This window comes from Halichoerus grypus, chromosome 14, assembly GCF_964656455.1.
Source record: "Halichoerus grypus chromosome 14, mHalGry1.hap1.1, whole genome shotgun sequence".
Classification (NCBI taxonomy): Eukaryota; Metazoa; Chordata; class Mammalia; order Carnivora; family Phocidae; genus Halichoerus; species Halichoerus grypus.
Genome location: NC_135725.1, coordinates 58,698,659 through 58,716,647, shown reverse-complemented (window position 1 = coordinate 58,716,647; position 17,989 = coordinate 58,698,659). Strand labels below are relative to the sequence as shown.

The 17,989-nt window shown below is 39.2% G+C and overlaps 1 protein-coding gene across 1 annotated transcript in view; it reads right to left on the bottom strand.

Moving 5' to 3' along the window:
- The window catches only part of LOC118528727 (phospholipid-transporting ATPase FetA-like), a 70,214-nt gene that overhangs the window by 34,169 nt on the left and 18,056 nt on the right, over positions 1-17,989 (bottom strand). Inside the window, exons 10-11 of the mRNA XM_078062206.1 lie at positions 17,034-17,192; positions 14,759-14,847 (exon numbers count right to left, since the gene is read on the bottom strand). Coding sequence (XP_077918332.1) covers positions 14,759-14,847; positions 17,034-17,192 — 248 coding nt within the window. The remainder of the gene's footprint in view (positions 1-14,758; positions 14,848-17,033; positions 17,193-17,989) is intronic.

The following is a 17,989-nucleotide window of genomic DNA, read 5'->3' as shown; positions in this document are numbered from 1 at the left end:
ACAGACATTAGTACGATGTCGGAACTAGAGTTCAGAATGATGACTTTAAAGATACTAGCTGGGCTTGAAAAAAACATGGAAGTTATTAGAGAAACCCTTTCTGGAGAAATAAAAGAACTAAAATTTAACGAAGTTGAAATCAAAAAGGCTACTAATGAGGTGCAATCAAAAATGGGGGCTCTAACTGCTAGGATAAATGAGGCAGAAGAGAGAATTAGCGATATAGAAGACCAAATGGTGGAAAATAAAGAAGCTGAGAAAAAGAGAGATAAACAACTACTGGATCACGAGGGCAGAATTTGAGAGACAAGCGATACCATAAGACGAAACAACATTAGAATAATTGGGATCCCAGAAGAAGAAGAGAGGGGCAGAAAGTATATTGGAGCAAATTATAGCAGAGAATTTCCCTAATTTGGGGAAGGAAACAAGCATCAAAATCCAGGAGGCACAGAGAACCCCTCTCAAAATCAATAAAAATAGGTCAACACCCCGACATCTAATAGTAAAACTTACGAGTCTCAGAGACAAAGAGAAAATCCTGAAAGCAGCTCGGGAGAAGAGATATGTAACCTACAATGGTTGGTAGAAACATTAGATTGGCAACAGACCTATCCACAGAGACCTGGCAGGCCAGAAAGGACTGGCATGATATATTCAGAGCACTAAATGAGAAAAATATGCAGCCAAGAATACTATATCCAGGTAGGCTGTCATTGAAAATAGAAGGAGAGATAAAAAGCTTCCAGGACAAACAAAAACTAAAGGAATTTGCAAACAAGAAACCAGCCCTACAAGAAATATTAAAAAAGCAAAGAGAGAGCCTAAAAGCAACATAGACCAGAAAGGAACACAGACAATATACAGTAACAGTCACCTTACAGGCAATACAATGGCACTCAATTCGTATCTTTCAATAGTTACCCTGAATGTAAATGGGCTAAATGCCCCAATCAAAAGACACAGGCTATCGGATTGGATAAAAAAAACAGACCCATCGATATGCTGTCTGCAAGAGACTCATTTTAGAGCCAAAGACACCCCCAGATTGAAAGTGAAGGGGTGGAGAACAATTTACCATGCTAATGGACACCAAAAGAAAGCTGGGGTGGCAATCCTTATATCAGACAAATTAGATATTAAACCAAAGACTGTAATAAGAGATGAGGAAGGACACTATATCATACTTAAAGGGTCTAGCCAACAAGAAGATCTAACAATTGTAAATATCTATGCCCCTAACATGGGAGCAGCCAATTATATAAGGCAATTGATAACAAAAGCAAAGAAACACATCGACAACAATACAATAATAGTAGCGGACTTTAACACCCCCCTCACTGAAATGGACAGATCATCTAAGCAAAAGATCAACAAGGAAATAAAGACTTTAAATAACACACTGGACCAAATGGACCTCACAGATCTATTCAGAACATTCCACCCCAAAGCAACAGAATACACATTCTTCTCTAGTGCCCATGGAACATTCTCCAGAATAGATCACATCCTAGGTCACAAATCAGGTCTCAACCGGTACCAAAAGATTGGGATCACTCCCTGCATATTTTCAGACCACAATGCTTTGAAACTAGAACTCAGTCACAAGAGGAAAGTCGGAAAGAACTCAAATACATGGAGGCTAAAGAGCATCCTACTAAAGAATGAATGGGTCAACCAGGAAATTAAAGAAGAATTTAAAAAATTCAAGGAAACAAATAAAAATGAAAACACAACTGTTCAAAATCTTTGGGATACAGCAAAGGCAGTCCTAAGAAGAAAGTATATAGCAATACAAGCCTTTCTCAAGAAACAAGAAAGGTCTCAAATACACAACCTAACCCTACACCTAAAGGAGCTGGAGAAAGAACAGCAAATAAAGCCTAAACCCAGCAGGAGAAGAGAAATAATAAAGATCAGAGCAGAAATCAATGAAATAGAAACCAAAAGAACAGTAGAACAGATCAACAAAAGTAGGAGCTGGTTCTTTGAAAGAATTAACAAGATGGCTAAACCCCTGGCCAGACTTATCAAAAAGAAAAGAGAAAGGACCCAAATCAACAAAATCATGAATGAAAGAGGAGAGATCACAAGCAACACCAAAGAAATACAAACAATTATAAGAACATATTATGAGCAACTATATGCCAGCAAATTAGATAATCTGGAAGAAATGGATGCATTCCTAGAGATGTATCAACTACCAAAACTGAACCAGGAAGAAATAGAAAACCCGAACAGACCTATAACCACTAAGGAAATTGAAGCAGTAATAAAAAAGCCAAGGGCCAGATGGCCTCAAGGGGAATTCTACCAAACATTTAAAGAAGAATTAATACCTATTCCTCTGAAACTGTTCCAAAAAATAGAAATGGAAGGAAAACTTCCAAACTCGTTTTATGAGGCCACCATTACCTTGATCCTCAAACCAGACAAAGACCCCATCAAAAAGGAGAATTACAGACCAATATCCTTGATGAACACAGATGCAAAAATTCTCACCAAAATACTAGCCAATAGGATCCAACAGTACATTAAAAGGATTATTCACCATGACCAAGTGGATTTATCCCTGGGCTGCAAGTTTGGTTCAACATCTGCAAATCAATCAACGTGATACAATACATTAATAAAAGAAAGAACAAGAACCATATGATCCTCTCAATAGATGCAGGAAAAGCATTTGACAAAAGTACAGCAACCTTTCTTGATCAAAACTCTTCAGAGTATAGGCATAGAGGGTACATACCTCAATAACATAAAAGCCATCTATGAAAAACCCACAGCGAATATCATTCTCAATGGGGAAAACCTGAGAGCTTTCCCTCTAAGGTCAGGAACATGGCAGGGATGTCCACTATCACCACTGCTATTCAACATAGTATTAGAAGTCCTAGCCACAGCAATCAGACAACAAAAAGAAATAAAAGGCATCCAAACTGGCAAAGAAGAAAGTCAAACTCTCACTGTTTGCAGATGATATGATACTTTATGTGGAAAACCCAAAAGACTCCACCCCAAAACTGCTAGAACTCATACAGGAATTGAGTAAAGTGGCAGGATATAAAATCAATGCACAGAAATCAGTGGCATTCCTATACACCAACAACAAGACAAACGAAAGAGAAATTAAGGAGTCGATCCCATTTACAATTGCACCCAAAACCATAAGATACCTAGGAATAAATCTAAACAAAGAGGCAAAGAATCTGTACTCAGGAAACTATAAAATACTCATGAAAGAAACTGAGGAAGACACAAAGAAATGGAAAAATGTTCCATGCTCATGGATTCGAAGAAAAAATATTGTGAAGATGTCAATGCTACCTAGAGCAATCTACACATTCAATGCAATCCCCATCAAAATACCATCAACTTTTTTCAAAGAAATGGAACAAATAATCCTAAAATTTGTATGGAACCAGAAAAGACCTCGAATAGCCAGAGGAATGTTGAAAAAGAAAAGCAAAGCTGGCGGCATCACAATTCCGGACTTCAAGCTCTATTACAAAGCTGTCATCATCAAGACAGTATGGTACTGGCACAAAAACAGACACATAGATCAATGGAACAGAATAGAGAGCCCAGAAATGGACTCTCAACTCTATGGTCAACTAATCTTCGACAAAGCAGGAAAGAATGTCCAGTGGAAAAAAGACAGTCTCTTCAACAAATGGTGTTGGGAAAATGGGACAGCCACATGCAGAAGAATGAAACTGGACCATTTCCTTACACCACACACAAAAATAGACTCAAAATGGTTGAAAGATCTAAATGTGAGACAGGAGTCCATCAACATCCTAAAGGAGAACACAGGCAGCAACCTCTTCGACCTCAGCCGCAGCAACTTCCTCCTAGAAACATCGCCAAAGGCAAGGGAAGCAAGGGCAAAAATGAACTATTGGGACCTCATCAAGATAAAAAGCTTTTGCACAGCAAAAGAAACAGTCAACAAAACCAAAAGACAACCGACAGAATGGGAGAAGATATTTGCAAATGAAATATCAGATAACGGGCTAGTATCCAAAATCTATAAAGAACTTCTTAAACTCAACACCCAAAGAACAAATGATCCAATCAAGAAATGGGCAGAAGACATGAACAGACATTTTTCCAAAGAAGACATCCAAACGGCCAACAGACACATGAAAAAGTGCTCAACATTGCTCGGCATCAGGTAAATCCAAATCAAAACCTCAATGAGATATCACCTCACACCAGTCAGAATGGCTAAAATTAACAAGTCAGGAAATGACAGATGTTGGCGGGGATGCGGAGAAAGGGGAACCCTCCTACACTGTTGGTGGGAATGCAAGCTGGTGCAGCCACTCTGGAAAACAGTATGGAGGTTCTTCAAAAAGTTGAAAATAGAGCTACCATACGATCCAGCAATTGCACTACTGGGTATTTACCCCAAAGATACAAATGTAAGGATCCGAAGGGGTACGTGCACCCCAATGTTTATAGCAGCAATGTCCACAATAGCCAAACTGTGGAAAGAGCCAAGATGTCCATCAACAGATGAATGGATAAAGAAGATGTGGTATATATACACAATGGAATATTATGCAGCCATCAAAAAGAATGAAATCTTGCCATATGCAATGACGTGGATGGAACTGGAGGTATTTTGCTGAGTGAAATAAGTTAATCAGAGAAAGACATGTATCATATGACCTCACTGATATGAGGAATTCTTAATCTCAGGAAACAAACTGAGGGTTGCTGGAGTGGTGGGGGGTGGGAGGGATGGGGTGGCTGAGTGATAGACATTGGGGAGGGTATGTGCTATGGTGAGCGCTGTGAAGTGTGCAAGACTGTTGAATCACAGATCTGTACCTCTGAAGCAAATAATACAATATATGTTAAAAAAAAAAAAGAAGAAGAAGATAGCAGGAGGGGAAGAATGAAGGGGGGGAAATCGGAGGGGGAGACGAATCATGAGAGACTATGGACTCTGAGAAACAAACTGAGGGTTCTAGAGGGGAGAGGTGTAGGGGATGTGTTAGCCTGGTGATGGTTATTAAAGAGGGCACGTACTGCATGGAGCACTGGGTGTTGTGCACAAACAATGAATCATGGAACACTACATCAAAAACTAATGATGTAATATATGGTGATTAACATAACATAATAAAAGAAGGCTATAATCAAAAAATGTTAGAATGGCTGTAATAAAAAAAAAAAAAAACAAGAGATAACAGGTACTAGGGAAGACGTGTACTGTTGGTGGGAATGTAAATTAGTATAGCCACTATGAAAAGAGTATGAATGTTCCTGAGAAAATTAAAACTAGAACTACCATATGATCTAGTAATTTCACTTCTGAGTATATATCTGAAGGAAATAAAATAACTATCTTGAGGAGTTATCTGTGCCCCCATGTTCACTGCGCCATTATTTACAACAGCCAAGACATGGAAATCACCTGTGTCTACTGACAGATGAGTGGATAAAGAAAATGTGATACACACACACACAGACACACAGACACACACACACAGGAATATTAGTCAGGCATAAAAAAGAAGAAAATTCTGCTATTTGTGACAACATGGATGAACCCTGATGGCATTATGCTAAGTGAAATAAGTCAGAGAAAGACAAATACTCTGATACTCTATATGTGGATCTAAAACAAAAACAAAACCTCATAAAAACAGACAGCAGATTGGTGGTTGCCAGGGGCCAAGGATAGGTGAAGAGGTGAAGAGGAGTGGGGTGAAGGTGGTCAAATAGTACAAAGTTCCAGTTATAAGATAATTAAGTTCTGGAGATGTAATGAACAGCATGGTGACTATGCCTAAGAATCCTGTATTGTATATTTGAAAGTCACTGGGAGAGGAGATCTTAAAAGTTCTTACCACCAAACTAACAAACAAAAGAACTGTAACTCTGTGAGGTGATGGATGTGTTAACTATCCTTATTGTGGTAATCATTTCACTATATATTTGATATATACATATATATACATATATCAAAACACTGTATGGTACACCTTAAATGTATACAATGTTATACGTCAATTATATCTTAAAGATGAAAAAAATAAAATACCAAAAAATTTTATATGAATGGATTCATATAATATATGCTCTTTTTTTGATGGGCTTCTTTTGTTCAGCATGATTATTTTGGGATTCATTTATGTTTTTGCATCTACTGATGGTTATTTACTTTTATTGCTGAGTAGTATTTTATTGTATGGATACTGCACCATCTGTTTACTAATTTGTTGGACTTTTGAGTTTTTCCAGTTTATGGCTATTGCAAACAGCTGCACCAAACACATATGTACAAGATTTTGCATGGATATATGCTTTCATTTCCTTAGTAAATATCTAGAAGTGGAATTGCTGGATCCTACAGTAAATTTATGTTTAACTTTTTAGGAAACTGACAAATGCTTTCCAAAGTGGTTGTACAATTTTATGTTCCACTTATGTTATATGCCCACATACCTCTGGAGCAGACAGATATGATGTTACTGTTGAACTACTTCTAAGTCTACTCAGTGGTTTTCACACCTGTGCCCTTGTCACAAAGTGTGACTAGCTCAAAGCAACACATCCCCACTGCTAGATGATTGGAATTCTCATCTTTGAATCACTGATGGGAAAAGTGTGTGTTTCTTTTTGATGGGAAAGTGTTTGAAGACAAGAGTATAAAAGGCAGGAGGAGTAGGTCTAACTGAGACCATTCTCAAAAAATGAGATTTTAGGGGCACCTGGGTGACTCAGTCGTTAAGCGTCTGCCTTTGGCCCAGGTCATGGTCCCAGGGTCCTGGGATTGAGCCCCGCATCGAGCTCCCTGCTCAGTGGGAAGCCTGCTTCTCCCTCTCCCACTCCCCCTGCTTGTGTTCCCTCTCTCACTGTGTCTCTCTGTCAAATAAACAAATTAAAAAAAATGAGAGTTTAGAAAACTTTTTATCATGAAAAATTTCAAACACATATTAAGTTATATAAATAGTATAATGAATCCCTATGTACCCATCACTCAGTTTCAACAACTCTCAATTCATGGCCAGTCTTATTTCATCTAAACCCCCGCTTCCTCCCCCCTCTTTTTTTTAAGATCCCAGGGTCTTGGTCGATCCCAAGACCCTGGGATCATGACCTGAGCCAAAGGCAGAGGCTTAACGACTGAGTCACCCAGGTGCCCCCCCCTTCCCCTTTGAAGCAAATTTCTCACATTAAATAATCTTATCTGTAAACTGTTTAATATATATCTTTAAAGGCTATTATTTAAACATATAACCATAATACCTTTATCACTTAAAAAATTAAAAATAAATCCTTAGTATCATTCAATATTTGAGGTTTGAGTATTGAGTGAGTAACGGGATGGGGGAGAACAAAACAAAGGAGGATTGAGAAAAAACAGTAAAACCTGCTTTTATTTCTAGACAAATGCAGATTCATACTGACTAGTTCAGCTCTTTGTGATGGTCTCTCTGGGGCCATAAAACTCTTTCTTCTCAATCTTATTCCTATTTCTTTATCCTTTTCTTCAATGAGCCATGTGAAAGCAAGGCTATCCTCATTATTCAGATCAAACCTCAATGAATTCCATTGGTCCTGCCTTCCTTTTTGGATAGTCTATGTGGCCAGCATTAAATTGGGGTCCATATTCTTCTACCTGCCCCTTTTCCAGGCCCTATTTTATCAGCTCCAGTGGGAAAAAATGGGGAAGGTAAAATGATTAGAATAAATTTTTATTTATAAACAGAAATGTATTTATAATTTATTTATTTGTGATAAATTATTAAAATAAATTACTTATTTTAAAGCTGTGGGAAAATATTACAGACCTTCAACCTGCTCCACCTCTGTTGCCTGGATAACTGAGAATTACCCATGATTTCCAGTGATGTGTCCTGCCTCTACTGTTAGACTATGAGTCCCCCAGGACCAGATCTTTCTGCTCAGATAAAGCCACCAGAAAGGAAAATTACCTCTATCAGACCAAATCCCCTAGGGCAGGGCTTCCCCCTCAGTGTGAGGCCTGCAGGGTCAGGACACAGTCTGCTCTTTGCTCATTCCCAGAACTTTCCCTGCCATCCCAAGGCTTTCTAAGCTCTTGCAGATGTTCTATGTCTCTTATTGTGATGGAGTTTATTGGTACGTAGTCTCTAACGCTTCACCTTGCTTCTTTTCTACAGTAAGAAACCAGTAAGAAATTGGTTGTGGCTACAAACTCACAGGTTGCTGTTTATTATCAGAGCCAGTCAGACCCAAGAAGAGCAAACAGCCTTCCATTTTGCAAAAAGTGGTACCAATAAATGCTCAAAGAGATACTCAATTTTGTCACTGTTGACAAAACCCACAGAGAACTACTAAGGCTGTCACTGTCACAGGGGAGCTCCCAGGCTTCATAGGCAGCCTGTAAAAAGAAAGTACTCCTGGGTCCTTTGACCTTCACATCTGTGCTTTTCATTGTTCCTCACCACAAAAGTATATCCTGGATTTCTGGCACCGCTCAAATTTCAAACACTCTGTTTCTTTGCCCAACAGACACACTCTTACTTAATAGAATAGGGTTCGCTGTGAGCTCTGATCACTGGGGAGACAGGGGATCAAACTCCAGCTCAGCTGTGGGCTTGTCAGGAAGCAGCTTTGCTAAACATGCTTCTTATATCTGCCAGATTTTCCCCTAAGAAACATTTCCAAAAATGCAGAAAAATGAAGTGTTTAAACCAGGAAAGATTTGTGCTGCAGCTTCAAGAAATGAGAGTGCATTACATCTAACTATATTAACAATGTCCTGGCAAAAAATACCATTTAAACAAAACTACAGTGCTGATAAGAACCTAGCTAATTCAAGAACATTTCCTCATTTAAGAACCATTCAAAAGATATTTCTTTCCTTTTCTTTTTTTTTAAATTTTTTTATTGTTATGTTAATCCCCATACATTACATCATTAGTTTTATCAAAAGATATTTCTTGAGCATTATTTTGTGCAAGGCACTTTCAAGAATATAGAGATGAATATGACCTAATTTCTACCTTAGAGGTTCATAATTTGGTAGCTCAGATATTCATTCACTTTTTTTCACGAACTCAACAAATAATAGCAAAGCTCTGTTATGTATCAGGCATAGTCCTAGGGACTGAAGATAAAGTGGTAAAAAAAAAAAAAAAAAGACAATGTCCTTAATCTCAAAGAGTTTACACTGCTGTGGAGATAAGTGGCCAAGAGGTAAGAAAAAAAAAAAAAAAAATATATATATATATATAATTTAACTAGTGCTGTGATGAAAATAAAACCGGTTAACAGAATAAAGAAGGTCTTGGTGGGGGTGGCTACTTTAGACAGAAAAGAGGCTGCTTTGAAAAGGTGGCATTGAATGATGAACAAGAAGCAAGCCATGCAAAGACCTGGGGCAGGCCTTGACAGCAAGGGTAAAGGTCTTAAGATAGGAACAAGTTTGCTTTTTCACTTGATTTGTAGTTTTCCTGGGTATAGATTTCTAGGTCAAAATAACTTTCACTAAGAACTTTGAAGGGATGACCCTACTAATTTCTAGGACCCAGTTGTGTGGGTAAGAAATCTGGTACCAACCTAATTCTCAATTTTTTCTGTTCATATCTTATTCTTATCCCTGTGAAAATTTTGGGGGACTTCTCTATACCCTTGAAGCTCTAAAATTCATGATGCTTATTGGATGATTTAGATCTGAAACTCATATCCTTCTTGAATTCTAGGAAATATTCTTCTATTATTTCTTTGACAATGTCGTCCCCTCCATTTTCTCTTCCTGATACTCCTGGTAGTTGAATTTGGGGGCTCCTGGTTTGGTTCTCTATTAAAAAGAAGTATTTATCTCATATATTTTATCTCTTTATCTTTTTATTAGAGAGTTCTTTAACTCTTTATTTCAGCCCTTTTATTGGCTTATTTTATTTATTTATTTTTTAAAATATTTTATTTATTTGACAGAGAGAGAGAGACAGCAAGAGAGAGAACACAAGCAAGGGGAGTGGGAAAGGGAGAAGCAGGCCCCCTGCCGAGCAGGGAGCCCATTGCGGGGATCGATCCCAGAACCCTGGGATCATGACCTGAGCCGAAGGCAGACGCTTAACAACTGAGCCACCCAAGCGCACCTTTATTGGCTTTTTAAATTTCAGCTATCTTTACTTCCCGAAATTCTTTTCTGTTGCTCTTAGATTGCTTTTTTCTTTTTCCATTTTTAGCAACCCTATTCTTATTTTATTTATGCAGTTGTGTCTTCTAAGAATAGTAATAAGAATTTTTGGAAGTTCTTTTCTCTTCCCTGAATTATGTCTTTTCCAGGGTCAGTTATTCTATTTATTCATCCTCATCCTCCTCTCTTGTGTTCCTGGTTTCCCTCTAGTCCACTTAAAAATATGAGTAAAAGAGTAGTTTAATCATTATACATTGGTTTGGTTTCCTTTCGTTAATTTTGTTTCCCCAATAGGCCACTCTCCTGAATGGGAACATGGAAGCATGCATTCTGTGTGGGTAGGCAGTATGTGTTATTTGACAGATCTCACCTTCAGGTGCACAAGGAGCATGCAAGCACATTTGAGCCCCATAACTAACTAACTAACTAACTAACTAACTAACTAACTAACTAACTGAATTATGTTATGTTATTTATTTGAGAGAGGAAGAGAGAGTGCCCGTGAATGCTTTGGGGAGGATCAAGGGGAGAGAGAGAGAATCCCAAGCAGACTCCCCACTAAGTGTGGAGCCTGATGTGGGGCTGGAGGAGCCTGATGCAGGGCTTGATCCCAGGACCCATGAGATCATGACCTGAGCCCAAATCACCAGTCCAACACTCAACCAACTGAGCCACCCAGGTGCCCTGCCCCTTAAATTTAAAATAAAATGGATTTGGGCGCCTGGGTGGCTCAGTTGGTTAAGCGGCTGCCTTCGGCTCAGGTCATGATCCTGGAGTCCCAGGATCGAGTCCCGCATCGGGCTCCCTGCTCAGCGGGGAGTCTGCTTCTCCCTCTGACCCTCCCCCGTCTCACGCTCTCTATCTCATTCTCTCTCTCAAATAAATAAATAAAATCTTTAAAAAAATAAAATAAAATAAAATGGGTTTTACACTGAAGTGATGACAACAAATTTAGAAGCCCTAGCCCTCTGAGAAAGGTTGTTAAATTTCTTTAGAAAGCAGTTCTCTTGTTTGAGACTGGAAAGCAAATACATTTGCTATTGTTATATGCATGCTATAGGGGTGGCAGGGTGGTACAGAGGGCCAAAAAATTGTTGCCCATGTGGTTTTATGGGCAGTTTTAAAATTAATTATCCTAATCGTTTTCCCACCTACCATTTCTGCTCTCCATACCTGCTGCCGCTAGCTTGGAGCTATTACTGAGCTCTACCAAGAAGAATGCATTTGAACTGAAGCTTTCACTACTCTAGTTTATCTATCAATATAATCTATTTTCTGCCTTCCAAAAACTCATCAACATCTTGGGTCTGCTGCTGGTTCATCCTCTGTCAGGGCTGTTAGGTATTTATTTCCTGTTTGTACTTCTTTTTTTTTTTTTTTTTTTAAGATTTTATTTATTTATTTGAAAGAGAGAGAAACACAGCGAGAGAGGGAACACAAGCAGGGGGAGTGGGAGAGGGAGAAGCCGGCTTCCCGCTGAGCAGGGAGCCCGATGCGGGGCTCGATCCCAGGACCCTGGGATCTTAACGCTTAACGACTGAGCCACCCAGGCGTCCCCTGTTTGTACTTCTTTATAGTCATTTCATTAAGCTTCTCAGTGTTCTTCTTAAACTGGATGCCCAAAAGTGAACACAGTACCCCAGATAATATTTCATACAAAGATTGCATGAATAACCATAGAAATACAGGAGTTTATAGCAACTACTCTACCAGCTTAGCTGCCCCCAGCATTTGCACTGACTCTCTGTTGCCTCTGTCTTGTGAGAACCTGAGCAGAGAACTACATTCTCTCTCTGGAGACCCCGCTGCAGGTACCTCTATGTTCCTGCTCTAATCTGCACTGGAGTTCTCTAGGCCTGCTATTCAGCTATCTTTCTAGGACTTTCTTTCACTTGTCGCCTTGTTTCCTGGCTTCTGTAATCTTCTTTCTTAGTTTACTTTCTTGTTTTGTCTAAGTATACACACTAGGAGCTTCTTAAGAGGGGAGACATGATGAATAAATTTTTTTGAGTCTTTACGCATATGGATATTTCTTTATACTTGAATTTTATTGATAGTTTCACTAGATTTAGAATTATAGGCTACAAATAATTTTCTCACACACTTTTTTTTTTTCCACACACTTTTGAAGGCATTGAGGTTTACCTTCTGCTGTTGCTGTTGAGAAGTCTAATGCTATTCTAATTTTGGATCCTGGTATATGACCTTCTATTCTTCTCTGGAAGCTTGTGGGATTTTCTTTTTAGTTTTTTAATTTCTTCATATGTTGGCCAATCTGCCTTTTAAACAGGACTTGTCATGTGTTTTAATTTTGTCCCCCCAGGAGACAGCAAGTATAGCAGAAAGAGCATTGATTCTGAAAAGTTATGCCTAGATGGATAGATGTGATAATTAAATAAAATGATATATGTAAAGCATGTGACACATATTGCTGCCCTGCCCCCTTTATACACTTGGGGGCTGCACCCAGATCATATACATCTTGATGATTCTCACAACATCAGGCACATCTGGGCACATAATAGATTCTCAATAAATATGAATTGATGAGTCATTGCCATTATTTTTGGTAGGATTTATTGTTTATTATTTATTTTATATTGTCCTACAATTTTTTGTAGGACATTATTATTATAATGTCTTTGCCATTATTTTTTTGTAGGATTTTACTTATGATATTTATCTTTATTGTGTCTCAATTTGCATATTTGTCAAATGAGGAAATGTCACTACATCCTTTATTGTCATGGATGTAGTGAGGCTCCAGTAAGTGAATGATGAATATTCTAAAAAGTTAAAATCACTCTAACAGATGTCAAGTGTTGTCATTGACCTTCACTAAGTAGGTGAACCTTCCTGGGCACATGGGAGACATTCTGTTTTGAAAATAAGCCTAGGCTAAATGACCTAACTTAGTGCCTAATGATATATGTTCCTAATACTGTCAGAGGCATATTTACCTATGTCACCTCCCTGAATTCTCAAATGTGATTGTCTTCCTCATTAAGAAACCAGGGGGTGCCTGGGTGGCTCAGTCGTTAAGCGTCTGCCTTCGGCTCAGGTCATGATCCCAGGGTCCTGGGATCGAGTCCCACATCGGGCTCCCTGCTCGGCAGGAAGCCCGCTTCTCCCTCTCCCACTCCCCCTGCTTGTGTTCCTGCTCTCGCTGTCTCTCTCTGTCAAATAAATAAATAAAATCTTTAAAAAAAAAAAAAAAAAGAAACTAGGAAATGCTACTTTGTTTCAGTTGCTGAAAGCTATGCAGACAGTAGTAGAAAGAGTGGATACCAGCTTCTAGTCTCAAAGCTGAATGAACTTTCCTAATTTTCTAAAACCCCATTTACTAAATCCAGAGGATTTAGGAAAAAAACAGTGATATTTCCAGGGCACCTGGGTGGCTCAGATGGTTGAGCATCTGCCTTTGGCTCAGGTCATGATCTCCAGGTCCTGGAATCGAGCCCCACGTTGGGCTCCCAGCTCAGCGAGGAGTCTCCTTCTCCCTCTCCCTCTGCCTCTCTCCCTGCTTGTGCTCTCTCTGCTTCTCTCTCTCTCAAATGAATAAATAAAATCTTAAAAAAAAGAACAGTGATATTTCCCATAATTAATAAGGGAGATGAGGCAGTTTATAATTCAGATATTAATGAGAGATATACAGAAAGAAAAGGCACTTTAAAATTTTCAGAGTCTAAGCAATAGAGTAAAAATAAAAATGAAGTCATTGAATTAAGTATAGGCACCACTGAAATTGCTTAGTTGTGCAAACAAGTCTATATCTAATAAGAAGAAGATTCTGTATAGGATAGCATGGAAATAAATCTTCAGTTTAAACTTCTATTATCAAAGCTATTACCGTCTATTGAGTGCTTTTCAAATTTCATTTCTTAGCAGCAGAATCTCTTTTTTCCAACTGAAATCTTACAGAACAGACAAATGTCAAGCTGCTCTTCTTGAAGTGAGAACATCACAATGATGGGGCCAGAACAAAACTCACTTGATCTTTTCTATTCCCCCTGTGGCCGACCTTAGGCTCCTCTAAGGAAACAGTTTGAAAATCATCCAGTGTAAGTAAGGTGTTCTATTAGTCTAAGTAATGTTTTACTAAAGTGCTCATGAGTAAAACAGGCTATGAGGAAATAAAAATGTGTCAGTTTCTTTGAATTTTTTTTTTTTAAAGATTTTATTTATTTGACAGAGCACAAGCAGAGGGAGAGAGAGGGAGAAGCAGGCTCCCTGCTGAGCAAGGAGCCTGATGTGGGACTCGATCCCAGGACCCTGGCATCATGACCTGGGCCGAAGGCAGCCGCTTAACCGACTGAGCCACCCAGGCGTCCCAAAAATGTGTCAGTTTCTAAAGCCGGGTCCTTGATCCATCCCAGTATCACTAATCAGAGCATGAAATCTTAAATTGTGACTGTCCTCTACAACAGAGGTGTAAACTAGAGAGAGACTCCCTTGTCAATCAGCTCTGTTCTTTTCTGCTTCTGGCATTAGTAAATAGCGTACCATGAGTTTTTCAAACAACTAAATTCCAGGTCGGAAATGCCAGCTATAGCCACGGAAGGAAGAAAAGCATGTCTATTTGTAAAGAAGAAAAAAATGTCTTTAACTTACCCAGAGCACAAGGACATTCAAGAGATGGTCCATGTGCGTCCGCTTAAAGGTAGACTTTCCACAGTTCTGCATTAATTTGGTGTCTGGCCCTAAGTGAAACAGGGAGACCAGCTCTTAGAATCATTGAATATACTCAGAGGATTGAAAATGGATTGAAATACACCTTTATGATCACCTAATCAAACCTCTCACCAGTGCCAGGGGATAAAGCCCTGGAGAAAGGCTCGTAGTTGGTGCCAATAACTAAAAAAAATACACATTTTATTTCTAAGGATAATCCCAAGTATTTCTGCAAAGTACATTGATGCTGACCTCTCTTTTTGCAGCACCTTAGACAGTCTAATCTTCCACAGATAAGTCAGAATAGGAGCCACAAGCTTTCTTTCTTTTTTTTTTTTAAGTTTTAATTTTAATCCCAGTAAGTTAACAAGCAGTGTTATATTAATTTCAGGTGTACAATATAGTAATTCAACACTAGGAGCCACAAGCTTCTTTCTCATCATCATCATCTGATTTATTTAGCTTAGAAAAGAGATTTTTTGATAAAGAGATCTCCACCTTCTTTTGAGGAAACCCTCTGCCGGGCCAGGTTCTATTTCAAGTTTCTAAGTGGGAAAAGGCAATAGCAGTGATTTCTTCTGAGGTGGAAGCTGGGCTTTTCTGGGGCTGAGAGACAGACTGTATTTCTTCACAACAGGGCAGATGGTAAGTAGAAGTAAAGAGTTTTTAGTGGCCAATGGGACTAGAGTTGGGTATTACTGACCAGAAATATGGTTGCAGAGAAAATGTAAGAGGTTTAGAAGAAAGTGTAAGTAGCAATTTCTCTGTTTTTTACCACCTGATTGTTATTCTTACATGCACTCTAATGAAGGAATTTCATTAATGTTTACACATGAGGGAGCTGGAACTTCCCTGATAATGTGGGCAGACACTGAGAATACAGGGCATAAGCTATACTATTCTTTCCTTCTAAGGCATTTCATGAAGGGCCTGAAGTCATGAGAAGTTTGTCTCAGAGCCTGGAAGCTACAAGGGACAGAATCTTCAAAGGGTCCTTAGAAAGAATGACTCTAACTCACGTTTCAAGAAGGATGTGGAGATCATGGTAGAACCTGGGCATCATGTAGCAGGAATAGCAACTAAATTCTGCACTGAATACTTCAAGGTGCTCTTAAGGGTATCAGTTCTCTTCTGCTCTAAGTTTCCCAAAGCCCCAAAAGACTTCACTACCATGTAAACCAAGAGTCAGAGAGCAACCTTAGCTAAATTTGTGCTGGTTGGCAACCTCACTGCCATTGTTTTAGAGAGAAACCCTTTGCTGAAAAATGAGCTTTTTCTGAAAGGCAATGTGTAGGGGTAGCTGCTGAAGTACAGTGAAGAAAATAAGTGTACTTCAAATCTTTTGGGTTTGGGATTAGTCAGCTTAGAAGCTGTCACTATAGCTCAAGAACTGATGAAAAAGTTTCCACCAAGGCCTCCCTGGACTCTTAAGCTTCTCTCTAGGGTTTGGATCTCATTATTTCCCATAGAAGTGAGGCATCTAAGATCCCCATGTCTAGGGTGAATTCTTGAGAAGGGGAGCTCTGAGCTGAATAGTATTCACCGTGGTAAATCTTCCCTGATGCTTTCTTCAGTGCTCCCCATCCTCTTGCTATGGTTGTTGTCATCAATTCCCATTGTCACCAAGGGCAAAGGGTGGCACAGAAGCTTCTTCCATCTTCCCAAACACATCATAACCCCCCCAAAAACCTTCACTAAGCATAAGGGATTATGGTTCTAAATGGTGTCTCAAGAGGGGCCGCTGCTAATGATTCCCATGTGCCTTTACTGTGGCATGAATCTCTCACATTTTATAATCTTCTCCATAGTGAGCACTGTGTGTGTTCTCTCCTGGTCGTAATCCACATATATACACTCCCCTTTCAGATGTTCCCCCTCTCACATGTTAATTCCATGTGTACTCTTTCTATACGTATACCTTCTCCTGTGTCCAGATATGACTGGAAAGACTCATAAGTGCCCTGTGGTCTTGGAACACAAAGACTTCTTGCTCTGGGAAAAATGTCTTTTTTTTTTTTTTTTCTAAGAAGAAAGGTTTTTCTTAAATCTCCCATCCATCTATCCATCTATCTATTTCCCTTTCTGTCTGTCTCAAAGCCATGGTGTATGTATATCTGGGTCCCCTATCTACATCCTGGAAACTGAGTACCCATAAATTGATCATGAATGGAATCTAGCAGATTGGGGGCCTGACTGTGACTCTCAGGAGACATACCGGTATAAATCACCAAGCCATAGCACCAATCTGTATTCCTGATGATGCAGCCTCGGAGTAGCAGCTTGTCATGGTCCAGGATGTAGTTTTTTCCCTTATAATTCAGTATTCCTGTGAATTTGTCCAACTTGTTATTGGGAGACTCACACCTCACTTTTCCTGAAGACAAATGAAGGAGTAAGAGTCCTGGCTCTGTAATCTTAGGCCTTTCCTAACAGGAGGCTTAACAGAAAAGAGGAAAGAACATCCCTCTTTCAAAATACATACACTTCTTTTTCCTATCCTCTCTCAGCTGCTGCCTATTTCTCACCAGCTCCTTTTATTTTTTTATTTTTTATTTTTTAAAGATTTTATTTATTTATTTGGCAGAGAGAGACACAGCAAGAGAGGGAACACAAGCAGGGGAAGTGGGAGAGGGAGAAGCAGGCTTCCCGCGGAGCGGGGAGCCTGATGCGGGGCTCGATGCGGGGCTCGATCCCAGGACCCTGGGATCATGACCTGAGCCGAAGGCAGACGCCTAACGACTGAGCCACCCAGGCGCCCCTCACCAGCTCCTTTTAAAAAGGCAGACAAGGGTTTCTGAACATTAAAGGAGAGTAATTCTGTATGTGACATGGGTCATTCAGAGAGATAAAAACCCACATGATAACTTTTCACCATCAGTACTGCCAGATCATATGAGCTCTGAATCTGAAGAAATTAAAAAACTACTTAAGGCAAATCTAGTATTTTTTTCAAAATGGAAATAATTTGTTTTTTTTCCTGATTACTAAAGTAAAATATGTCCTTTGTAAATACATATACAATACTAAGAGGAGAAAGGAGAAAGTAAAATTGCCTAGAGGTAAGTGCTATTAATCTTTTGAAGTACATCCTTCCAAGTTTTCTATACATGTACTTGTTTTTTTTTAATTGTTTATTGTTATGTTAATCACCATACATTACATCATTAGTTT